At 34.8% G+C, this 12,565-nt stretch overlaps 1 protein-coding gene across 7 annotated transcripts in view; it reads left to right on the top strand.

Moving 5' to 3' along the window:
- LOC136029950 (zinc finger protein 271-like) overlaps positions 1-12,565 on the top strand; it is an 80,312-nt gene that overhangs the window by 19,381 nt on the left and 48,366 nt on the right. For all 7 annotated transcript variants that reach the window (XM_065708494.1, XM_065708498.1, XM_065708497.1 and 4 more), the window contains one exon: positions 4,619-4,768. In XM_065708494.1, coding sequence (XP_065564566.1) covers positions 4,619-4,768 — 150 coding nt within the window. The remainder of the gene's footprint in view (positions 1-4,618; positions 4,769-12,565) is intronic.

Below are 12,565 nucleotides of genomic sequence, written 5' to 3' on the forward strand. Positions count from 1 at the left end.
TATCAACGGGAGCTTTATAAATTTGTCTTGGTAAAACCACCATAAAGTGTTTTATGGCACCAAAAGTAGCGTTTCTACAGCCAATGCTAATATATTAAAATGAGCAAACAAAGAAGTAAGTAATAAACAAAAAGATCCAATTTAACTATTACTATAGAGCTTCCATAAATCTGGGAACGATGGAATTGCTTTTAGATGTCTATTTACTCCTGGCTAATTATGCTTGTCGAACGTACAGCGCTGGGTGCCAGTTTTTTATGCTCTGTATATACTCCTTAACCATATTAAAAATATCCTGCGTCTTAACTTTTATTTCAAGCTATTTCACCGAGTGCATTTTTCATACAAAGCCTAACTTGGTGGAAAACGAACTAGGTCCAGGAGGAAGATTTCCGAATCCGGAGTGGTTATTTCAGGTACTGCAAGTCTCCTCTTTTCATTCTTCCTTGGACACATCACCGGATTCTAATTGGTAAATATGGTGTACCTGATATAACTTAAAAATTGGAAAAGCTACACAAGAAGCTCTCAGGTACTGCTCTTGATGGTCTTTCTCCACATAATCATCTTGTAAAATTCTTTCTATTGTTATCTTTCGTTGGTTGACTTTTTTTTCTGTGAATTTCATTTCTTGTTTGTATCTAATGTTTTTTTTTCTCTCTATAGTTCGTTTTTTTATGTGTGTGTGTGTGTTTGTTTAATTTTTTGTGTTTATTTAATGTAAAAAAAAATCTATAGTCATTATTTTTCGCTTTTTGTATGTTTGGCGTTTTTTTCGTAGGTATTTCATTGTTTTTACTCCAAATTTCAATACTTTATAGTGTTTTTGCGGGTAAGAAACAAATTATTATTATTATTATTTAACGGTTCATGTCTTGACTCAAATCGGACCATTCCCTCTAACAACCCCCAGTCCCGCATCTCATCGTCAAATTTTAGCAGAAATGTTACCATGCTGTACCTTGTTGGGACCTTAATCATGCAGAGAATTCCATTCTTTGTGATGTGAGGGCAAAAATAAGCAAAGTGCTCTTTCACTCTCCCTCAGCCTTTCTATCGCCAAATTTTTAATATATGGTAGGTATTTGGCACTTTGTTTGACATCGAATTCTGCAGTGCGTATTTATCTATCGGCATAGAGAACGGAAATTATGCGTTACCTTTTAATTGTTAACTGGACCCTGTTACCAAAAGTTGTATTTTTCGGAAATATTTTAACCTGTCTGACTATATCAGGCGCCAAGTCGGGCCTTGGTTGCACTATCTTCACAACAATCCTTCCAGGTGAAAAGTAGCCATGTTCTTTTTATTCTTTAGTTGCCTTGAAACCTATTGAGGGCCTAATCATCTTGGAGCGATAGGAGAACGGAATGATGGTTTTTAGCTTCTCTGATCTTTTCACGAAAGTACCCTGTTTTGTTTGGAACCCTTTCGGACAAGAATTTTGGGTCAAAAATACAGGGGAAACTGATTTTCAAATGTGTTAACAAATTTTGGGCTCTATTTACCTTCCTAAAAAAAATTATTGGCATAAAATTTGATGGGCTCATGGCTACTGCCAAACATACTGTCCCAAGAAATCATGACTTTTTTTTTCAAGGAGCTGGCAAGTTACAAAGTTTTAAATCAGGGGTCACACGTGGACTTAACTTCTAAACTTTGACTGAATATTCGTAATTTTGACGTTGTCGTCACTTCCTAAGCAAGCCAAATTAGGGGATTGCAATCTCGGGTGTATACTATCAAGAAAATTAGCCATAAATCTTTCAAATCCCAACTTATTACATTGTAGTCTAAATTATGCTGTTTTGGCTATTTCACTATCCCGTAACCCGGTTCAAAACTTGATAGGCACAGTGCATCCTTGTGATCTGTTTTTTTTTTTTTAGTTTTCTGCTGTTTTTCGCAAGGATTTTTTTTTGCGAATGGCATTGTTTTAAGGTCCAGAATTAGAGTTGTTTTAGAGTTAGATTTTTTGTTCCAATTTTGAACTGTTCGTAAAGCAACAAGGGCTGTAAAAATGAAATCTTGTTAGGTAAAGTAAGTGGAAATCAACGTAACAATATTCGCCTTCGAAAATGAGGAAAAACTGGGATTTCAATTTTGTAATGCAAAAGACCTGCATTTTAGTTTTAGCTCTTGCGGGCGCCAAGTTCAAAAACAAGAAACACGTGTGAAAACTCATCAGGAAAGGATAAAAAATGTATCATCACGGAACTCTAAAAACTGCAAGTTTCCTGATTGCTGTAGCAAAAGACAACCACAGATTTTTCTTAGTAATAACAAAGGGAAAACAACTTTGCAAGAAAGTAATCCTAACATCTTGTTGCCAGATAGGAATTAAAAACGAACTTATATAATAATTTAATTTCTAAAAATATGGACTATGCATTTATTATATGAGGCTTTGCTATTATGGGCTATGTAATATAGTAATATGGGCTATGCTATTATGAAAATTATTCAAATTTATGCTCAATAAATTACTAGATAATTGACTTACCTGCTAGAACATCTTTCATGGCAAATGAATCATTATTTTTTTAATTCCGAAAATATCACCACTATTACTTCATTTGCGGTATATAAAGCATTCTATTTTTTGCTTCACATGCCAGCATGAAGATCTTCCAGACATGACGGATTTTAGGCATTATAAAAGCACTTGTAGAAAGATCACACACTAACAATGTGGGCACTCCTCCGGCTTAGCCCCATGATAATGTGGTCCCGTGATAATGTGACTAGAAATTAGACCAGCCAGTTTTGGGTAACAAGAAATACCTTGTTATTGTTGTTGTTGTTTAGTTGACGTTTGAGAGAATCAACCGCTCGTATACGTGCGATCCTCTTTTGAAATTTGGGCTTATGAAGCCACGTCACTTTGAAAACACACAAATAAAATTTTGGCACAGGCCACGTCAATACTTAAGATATCTTGGGAGAGTACTAGGACGTTGTACAGAGTGTTCTTGCTTAAATCACTGGAACTAGTATGTATATCACACCTCTATTCTGCTAATATTGTTTAAAGTATCTGTGAAAAGAAACATACTCAGATTTAAATAAAGCTAAAACACAGGGATAAATAAATAGATGAAAAGGTCAATACAATGAGTATAAAAGTAAGTACATTATAACTTAATAAATATATATATATATATATATATATATATATATATATATATATATATATATATATATATATATATATATATATATATATATATATATATATATATATATATATATATATATATATATATATATATATATATATATATATATGTATATATGTATATAAGGCATTGTCAAGTTTACTAAACTAGTTGCCGCCTATTTTTTCACTGTTCAGTGTAGCAACAATGTGAAACTTTCAATTCCCTCAATTGTTATAACAACGAAGAGAAAAATCGTAGAAATGTAGATATAAATCGCAAACTAACACAACTTAGAAACAATAGGGAAACTATATATATATATATATATATATATATATATATATATATATATATATATATATATATATATATAAACTTACATTCAAATACGAACATTAAAATTAAAAAACTAAAAAGAACATTAAATAATTCACTCAAGGAACTAGTTATTATTGAAACATGCTGGACATTTGTGATTTGACTATGAAATTTGATTGAAAAGACAGTGAAGTTCTGTCAGCAAGGTTTTTTGTCAAAGTGGGCTGCACCCTAGGAAACTCTCAAACCTGCCAAATTGGTCAAATGACATGCTTTTTAAGTGGATTTGTGGCTTTTTCCTAGCAAGTATGCTAGAACATTTTTAGGGACTGCTCTTTTCTGAACTTTAAAAGCAAGAATCTGCTCCAATTGATGGGAAAAAATAAAATTTACCCTTTTGATTGAGATAAGCTTCATTAAAACTGAATGTGTCTATCTCTGGCTTAAAACGAGAAGAGTTAAATATTTTTTTTCTGAGATTTCCGTAAAAGTAGGTGTCCCCTTTTAGTTTCCTAACCTCAGAGCCACTATATTTATGGAATTCATTTATCACACTATCAGCACCCGGAGCCTTATTATTTTTTAATCCTTTTAGTACTGTCGCTAATTCTTCCTCACTAAACAAATCTTCCTTCACATCCAAGGTATCACAAACTTTTCCGTTTGATTGGAAAAAAATTTAATTTACACTTTCGATTGAGATAAGTTTTATTAAAACTAAATGTGCCTATCTCAGGCGCAAAACGAGAAAAGTTAAATGTTTTTTCTGAGATTTCCGGGAAAGTAGGTGTCGGCTTTTAGTTTCCTGTCGATTATTCAGATTTCTTATCCATGCTCTACAACTTATGGCAAACTAAAAAAGTTTATAAAGGACAAAATAGAGCGATTGTTTAAGGTATCGTATTGCCTGAAGTCCGGAAAACGTAGCATTAGAGAAAATAACTGATAATTATTTTGTCTACGATTCATTTTACAGTTGACAAGTGGGTGGACTTATTCGTTTGTGTTTTACTGTAACAGAGCAATAAAAACTAGGCTGAAAGTTCATTCTTAGTAAAGGTGTTAAATCTCTCCTATATACTCTTGTTTTTTTGAGTGGTTTTCACAGAATTCTATTGAAATCATTTTTTTCTTTTTAGAGATTAAGAATAAGCTTCCTGAAGAAGTACACTCGACTGTATTGCTGGATCATTGTAACGCTTCTGCGGAGACTCTTTCTTCTAGAATTGTACAACTTAAGCCGGAGCCTGCTTTTACTCATTTAGAGACAAGTCCTGGCAGTAGCAAAGGTATTTGTAGGAGCATCTTACATGTATATTATGACTAGTATAAAGGTGTGGGTAAAAAGTTTAAGAGGCGACGTCATAGCGTCGCCTGTAGCTCTCAATGAATTTTTTTCCCTAGACAGACTTTGTATGGAAGGGGTGGTCACAGAATTTTTGAGGTTTTTTTTACGAGTCAAACGCGATTGGAGGGCAATCAGTCTCCTTCCCTCACCATTTTGCGTACACCACACCTCGCCCCTGAACCTCTTGAGATATTTGACCAAATGTTGAAACAGCCATTTTTTTAGTAGTTTAAAGATACGTTGTAAATGACTGGGTATGACGTGACCCCCACAGGCCCTGGGTAAGAGCTGTAAATTGTGCTAACTGGCGATTGTTTAAACATTTGTTTTATAATTGGAAAAGGGGGTCTGTGCAATATCTTATTAACGGCTGTTGTTGCTAGGTTGGAACTTTCAGGGAATGCTGAGGGAGATGTTGAACTACATTAAAAAATACATCCAGGTTGTCACAAGACTGAGTCTGCAATATCTTAGGGACGGCTAAGGATATTAAGTTGAAACCTTCGGGAAATGTTGAGAACGAAGATAATTAAAACAAAAGTCAACGTTGGATCCATGTTGTCTAAATGGCGTAATGATTCTAATGATTGCCCTTGAGCTTTGTTGATGGTGTTTGCTAATCGAATATTCCCTGTGTCCCCGTCGTCATTTATATATCCCCCTGTGCCCCCCGGCGTCCCCGTTGTAGTTGTGTCCCTTTGTCCCGGTTGATTACAGACCGGGACACAAATGACGACCGGGACAGAGGGAATATAAATGACGACCGGGACACTCAAAGAGAGATTACAGACTGGGATACCGGGACACAAATGACGACCGGGACACAGGGAATATAACTGACGACCAGGACACAGGGACACAACTACAACGGGGACGCCGGGGGCACAGGGGAATATATAAATGACGACGGGGACACAGGGAATGTTCGATTAGCAATCACCATCAACAAAGCTCAAGGGCAATCGTTAGAAAAAATTCGGTATAGATCTGAATACGGATTGTTTTCCCATGGACAATTATTATGTTGCATGTTCAAGAGTTGGTAAACCTGACAATCTATTTATATGGACAGACAATGGGACAGCCAAGAATGTTGTATATTTGCATGTTTTACGTAGTTAAATATATATATATATATATATATATATATATATATATATATATATATATATATATATATATATATATATATATATATATATATATATATATATATTCACAGGTGGGACACAGGAACTCAACTACAATGGCGCGTAACTAATATGGCGCGTAACGACTTACGCGCTCGGGGGAGGGCTTGGGGGGCGCAAAGCGCCCCCACCAACTAGGTGTTGGGGTGGCGCGAAGCGCCAACTCAACAGCTAGTATATATATAATCACGAAGCTCGTATAATTTTCGCCATATTGGCAATGAAAGGTGTAAAAGAGAATTGCATAATACCACACCAAGCTCATTGTCTAATGCCAAAAGACGCTCGCATAACGAAGAGCTTGTAATATCTGTAGCTAGTTAAACGTTGACAAAGGAAAACAGATTAGTAGCACTAGCATACTTTAGCAATACTTTACTATTAGAAAGTCCCCTATGCCACATCATGCAGAGACCAACTGTTGATCAACTGATCAACCTTGTAAGATTCATTAATCACTTTGCTTTCACGCTTTTAGTAAGTCACAAAATCACTGTTCATCACAAATACTCTAAAATATTGGTGTCTGATGAAAGCAGAATAGTCTCTTGACGAAGCACAAACTGATGGGAAATATACAACACGAGAATCCGCTGCGTGTGAAGAGTTGCAGGACTGGAGTGGAAACTGACAATTTAATTGTCATTAAAATGGATATAGCTCACAGAGCCAGTAATGGAGCATCCTTTTCAAGGGTTCTGACTGCTAGGTTTCACATTATTTACAAAACAAGACGCCCGGTGGCCAGAGCTTTGAATTTAAAACTTCATATAAATAGTCGTTAAGATAGATGAATCTTGAACAAAGAGTAAGAGCCAAATTTAATTTTAAATGGCTGACATTTCACTTACGTTTCAGGGCTATAGAAACATAGTCTCTAACTTGATCAGCAGAAATATTGGAGTTTGCTTTTAACACAAATACCTTTTTTTAAAAGAAAGGAGCGAAAAAATTTGCCTGCTTTTCGCTCAATCAGTAATTTCCAATCCCCGTACTGAGGACTTACTCCCTGATTTTCACAATCCCATTAGACTCCGACTCCCCCGGTCAACCTCCTTAGCAATCTCAACTTACTCTCCAATCCATGCTGTTACAGAGAGGTTTCGTAAAAGTTTTATCCCCTTTATTCTGGAACACCTTAATAATAATTTGCGATTATGTACTTGCCAAATTCCCCTTTTCCTCTATTGCCGTTTTTATTTTTGATTTATTGTAATGTTTTTTTAATTTAATTGTCAAGCTTTCTGATTTGCCCTTTATCTTTGATGATTTTGCCTTTTTAATTTCTTTTTAATTTTAAATGTTTGACTTAATGTACTAATCTGAATTTTTTTTTTCTTGACTTTTACTGACATATAAAGCGAATTCGGCTCTATAGAGCTTGTGATAGTCTTTTGAAATATTATCTTATCTCACTGGTTTTGAAAGGGTTATGGAAAGAGTTAAAAGAGCTGCCTGTATTCCTATGAAGTCTGCCACCTTCACCAGTATTGCAGCAGTTCACTTGATTCCGGTTCGAACTGTTTTGCTACGGAATCCACCACTACGGCTGATGGCGTTAACGGACACGTCATGGAAAGATGCACTGCAACACTTCCATTTGTGGAAATAGTGTTTCAGTCCACAATACTCAAAGGAAGAGCCTGTAAGGCCAACGTGCTTGAGAGTCGGATGATTGGCTTTGTCAACAGGTTTGCACAAGAAGGTATCTGGTTGTTATCAGCCACTATAAAGAACAGTAGTATACCACAATCATACTGGGTCAGTATATGGTATATTTCACTAGCAACTGATTTCTTACAGATTTGTTCAGAGAGAGTTTTGACAAAATCAATCATTTCTTTTGTCAACTCTGGCTGTGAAGTGGCTGGTAAGAAAGGTAACAGTTTGGTGTTCGGAGGATTTTGTTAATATTATCCTAATGGTGCATTAGTTTAGTTAACGGCTGCGTCCGTCAATGAGTCAAAATGCTACAGTTTTTTTTTTCTCTGGGACCAAAATGAATTTTAATCAAGACATCAACAGACATATTTTTTACCCAAAACAAGCAGAAATGAAACCTAAAATCAACCTAGACTAAAATGACAAATGGAACCACATTCAATTAGACTGAATTAAAAGTTTATTTAGCCGAATGACTTTATAAGAATTTAAAAGTAAGTAATCTGAAAGAAAAGGAACAATTCTTACAAATACATCAAGTTAGAATATTTAAACTTAATTGACTTTGATACCTGTCATTTAAAAAAAAATCCAAAAAAAACTTGGAAAAGTATCATATTTGCAACATATATAAGATAATACAGAGTAAACCACGGACCATAGTAACCGAAAATATTATTACAGTTATTTTTGTTTTTTTTGTACGCTTTGTTTTGTTTTTGTAATGTGTTATGACGCAGGTGAGGAGGAGTAATTGCAGCCAGACTAAGAAGATATTTGCAGCATTTTGACCGTAAAACGATCTGTTTTTGGATTTTCCGAGCGTTTTTTTTTTTTACCAAAACTAAAATCAGGCTCTCGGTCTCCCCAAAAATGATCGTTAACTAGGAAAAATACAAAACATTGGTTCGATAAGACTGAAATTCCTTGGTTGGCGCCAAAGTAGGCCCGAGCCTCAAAAGTAATAATGACGCACAATGGGAGATTCATCCTTTTGCCTGTATTCAATCCATAAAAAATTACCCGCTATGACAGAAATCTATCCAGCGAAACTAATTGCTATAGAGTATTAATGCTTGATGACCCACTATTAGAGCGGATGTCATTTGATTTTTAGGGAGGGGAGGAGGTGTCTAAAGCCCAAAAAAGATCTGATTTAGACTCACAGTCAAGAAATCCAGTCCTTACTTCGCTTAATGCGGCGAAATATTATTGCATTAGTTCTCCTCCTTATAAGTCATCGCTTTTTTGTGAACACTTCCTCGGGGCTTCGTTGAGGGTCTGTTCGTTGGAGCATATTTTTGACCTTTTTTTCTTTTTACCGATTTGTGTTAGACTTCTGCTTTGAAATTTTGATCTGTTGCTGACTGATACTTTGGGAACAAAGGTTTGCAGGCGTCCCCTGATCAGTTTTTTCATAGTTAAAGAGCAGTGGATCACGCCAACCGTGACTAATTAGACACTCCCCTAACTTTGCACGAATATACGCTCTATATGATGAAGCAAAGGGTAGTTGATTTGGTTTAACTGGTGAATTCGATACCTTAAAGGATCATCCTCTCTTTTACATTTGAAACCTTTTTAGTTAGTTTCGTCAAGCTATTTAGATTGATTTGGTGGTCTTGTCTTAACTTGTAGAGCTTGGATAAGAGATCCGAATGAACGACAGAAAAGTTAAAGCTGACACCTACTTTCTCAGGAATCTTAGAAATACCTTTTATCTTCTCTCTTTCCAAAGGGGGCTCTTCTGACGAATATCTATTCTTTGAGCGCATTTTTTTTTATGTGCTAAAGGAAAACAAAGGTTGGGACAAGGTTTGGGAAGTCAAGGGGATGGTCAAGTAGTTCAAACCAGAAATCGTGGATTTCTGCCCAAATAATCGTTAAGTTGTGAGCTATCTTGTCGCTTGGTGGAACAGGATTTTCTTTTTCTGTGAATTTGGCTGTTTTTCCGTAGTTTCTCACCTTCAGTTTCTCAAGTGGTTTTCGTCCCGGTATCCTCCTTGTAATGGTTTTCTCTGTTTGGAAACAATTATGAACTCCATGAGTATCACAAAAAGCAGTCGCTATAACTGTCCCGCTAAAAAAAAAAAAAAAAAAAAAAAAAAAAAACAATATTTGCTTTTTTTGCAGCTGGCTCTCCCTTTGTTATTTTTTTTTGCTGTATTTTTGTTTAAGGTATATAATGATCTATCCAGTTCTTATCTACTGTGATTAGTCGGTGCCAAAACTTTGATTTATTGTGCCTAAACTGCTCTAACAGAGAGTTGGAAATGTTCATTAAAACATATTTTTGGTCAAACGTCAAATAACGTGGCTTCCAACACGCTGTTAGCTTTCTTTTGTCTAAAACTGTAATATTATGCGTCTAAAATGCGCCAACAGAGCATTGGAAATGTTCATTCGAACATGTTTTTGGTTTAACGTCAAATAATGTGGCATCCAACACGCGGTGAGCTTTCTTATGTCTAAAACTTGATTTAAAATGTGACAAATTCCTTCTTTGAACGTTTTCATAGCCTCTGCTGTTTCTGTCACTTGAATTTGGCAATAATCTTGCACTATTCGATGAACTTTAGCGATTTTATCGTCGTAGTAGCAGTTTCTGGACGTCCCAAACATTCATCATCCCTGGAGCCCTAATTAAGACAAGTTGCCCAAAATGTTACGGTTGTAAATGATTTTGTGACAGCTTGATACTCAATTTTATCCATCTTTCCAAAAATACTCACATTGACTCACTCAAATGACTGTCAAATAAGAACTGTACATCCAAAATGGTTGAATCTTTGATGAGTACCTGGGAAAAGAATGCATAACTACATTCCCTGACTGTTATTGACAAGACTGCCATATTTTACGTTGAAGTGGGAAGTTTACTCTGGATTTTAAATTCTACTGGGATTGTAATCTCAATAAAATGAAATATGCTCCCACTATAACCAATCTTTTATGAATTTTCTGTTTCTAGGCCATACACATAATTTTAGCTACTCACTGGAGTTGTATTCATTTTGATTCTGATGATTGTCTTCAAATCTAAGCTTTACCTGAGACTTGCTTTACCTTTGAGACTTGACTTAGCGAGTTTTCTTGAAAAAATTCCAAAAGATTAGAATATCCTATTGCACCCCTATTAACCTACTGAAATCCACTCCACTTTTGGGTTTGGAAAACATTTACGTTTTTTGGCGTTGATAGGCTTTTTAGTTGACCTCTGGGAGGGGGGAGGGATCAGAGCTGTAATATACTCCCTCTAAGGAAGACTAAAATGACCATTAAAAAAGGAGAAACTGTTAATAATCTCACTGAATTTCTTTGACTTTTGGATTTTTTTTTCTAATTTTTTTGTCGCACGTACTGTCAATTGGCTTTAAGGTCAATTTTTAAAACAAATCGGGCTGTTTTTGATCAGTTTAACAAGACCCTGTTAATCAGTAGAATTTGATAGCTGATTCTGGGAGTAGAATTTGATTCGACCTTGTCAAAATGTAACATTGTGTACTATTTTACTTGTTTTGTGTGTCTAAATCGTTTGATTCCCTACATCTTTCCTGAAGATAAAAATGCACCAATAGAGATCAGGGAGATCAAATGTTGATTATTCCCTTTTAGATGACTGCTAGGTCGTATTTACCTAGCAGTCATCTATATATATATATATATATATATATATATATATATATATATATATATATATATATATATATATATATATATATATATATATATATATATATATGTATATATATATATATATATATATATATATATATATATATATATATATATATATATATATATATATATATATATATATATATATATATAAATAAATAAGTTGTCTGTGTGTGTGTGTGTGTCTGTCGAGTGACGTCATGTTTGTGTGTCGACTGACGTCAGGTTTTCGACTGACGAAATTACAGACCGGGACATCGGGACACAAATGACGACCGGGACACCGGCACATAGGGAATATAAATGACGACCGGGACACTCAAAGAGAAAGCGACCGGGACACAAGGAATGTTCGATTAGCAATCACCATCAACAAAGCACCGGGACACAAATGACAACCGGGACACAGGGAGTATAAATGACGACCAGGACATAAGTAAAAAAAAAACTAAAAAAAGGTAAAAACTACAAAAAACTAAAAAGAAGAAAAAACTAATAAAAAAACTAAAAAAGCTAAAAAACTAAAAAAACTAAAAAATAAAAAAAAATAAAAAAAAATAAAAAAAATAAAAAAAGGAAAAAAAAATGAAAAATAAAGGAGAAAAACAAAACTAAAAAAAATAAAAATAAAAAAAAATAAAAAGAAAAAAGAAAAAAAACTAAAAAAAAACTAAAAAAAGTAAAAACCAAAAAAAAACTAAAAAGAAAAAAAGGGGAAAAATACAAAATTTATTTCATCATATACCATTTCAAAAACGAATGTATATACAGACCGGGACACCGGGATACAAATGACGACCGGGACATAGGGAATATAAATGACGACAGGGACACAACTACAACGGGGACGCCGGGGGGCACAGGGGGATTTTAAAAAAAAACTAAAAAAAGTAAAAACCAAAAAAAAACTAAAAAGAAAAAAAGGGGGAAAATACAAAATTTATTTCATCATATACCATTTCAAAAACGAATGTATATACAGACCGGGACACCGGGATACAAATGACGACCGGGACATAGGGAATATAAATGACGACAGGGACACAACTACAACGGGGACGCCGGGGGGCACAGGGGGATATATAAATGACGACGGGGACACAGGGAATGTTCGATTACCAATCACTATCAACAAAGCTCAAGGGCAATCATTAGAATCATGAGGTATAACTAAAAAAACTAAAAATAAGGTAAAAAACTAAAAACTA

The sequence above is a fragment of the Artemia franciscana genome, chromosome 8 (assembly GCF_032884065.1).
Source record: "Artemia franciscana chromosome 8, ASM3288406v1, whole genome shotgun sequence".
NCBI classification, from domain to species: Eukaryota; Metazoa; Arthropoda; class Branchiopoda; order Anostraca; family Artemiidae; genus Artemia; species Artemia franciscana.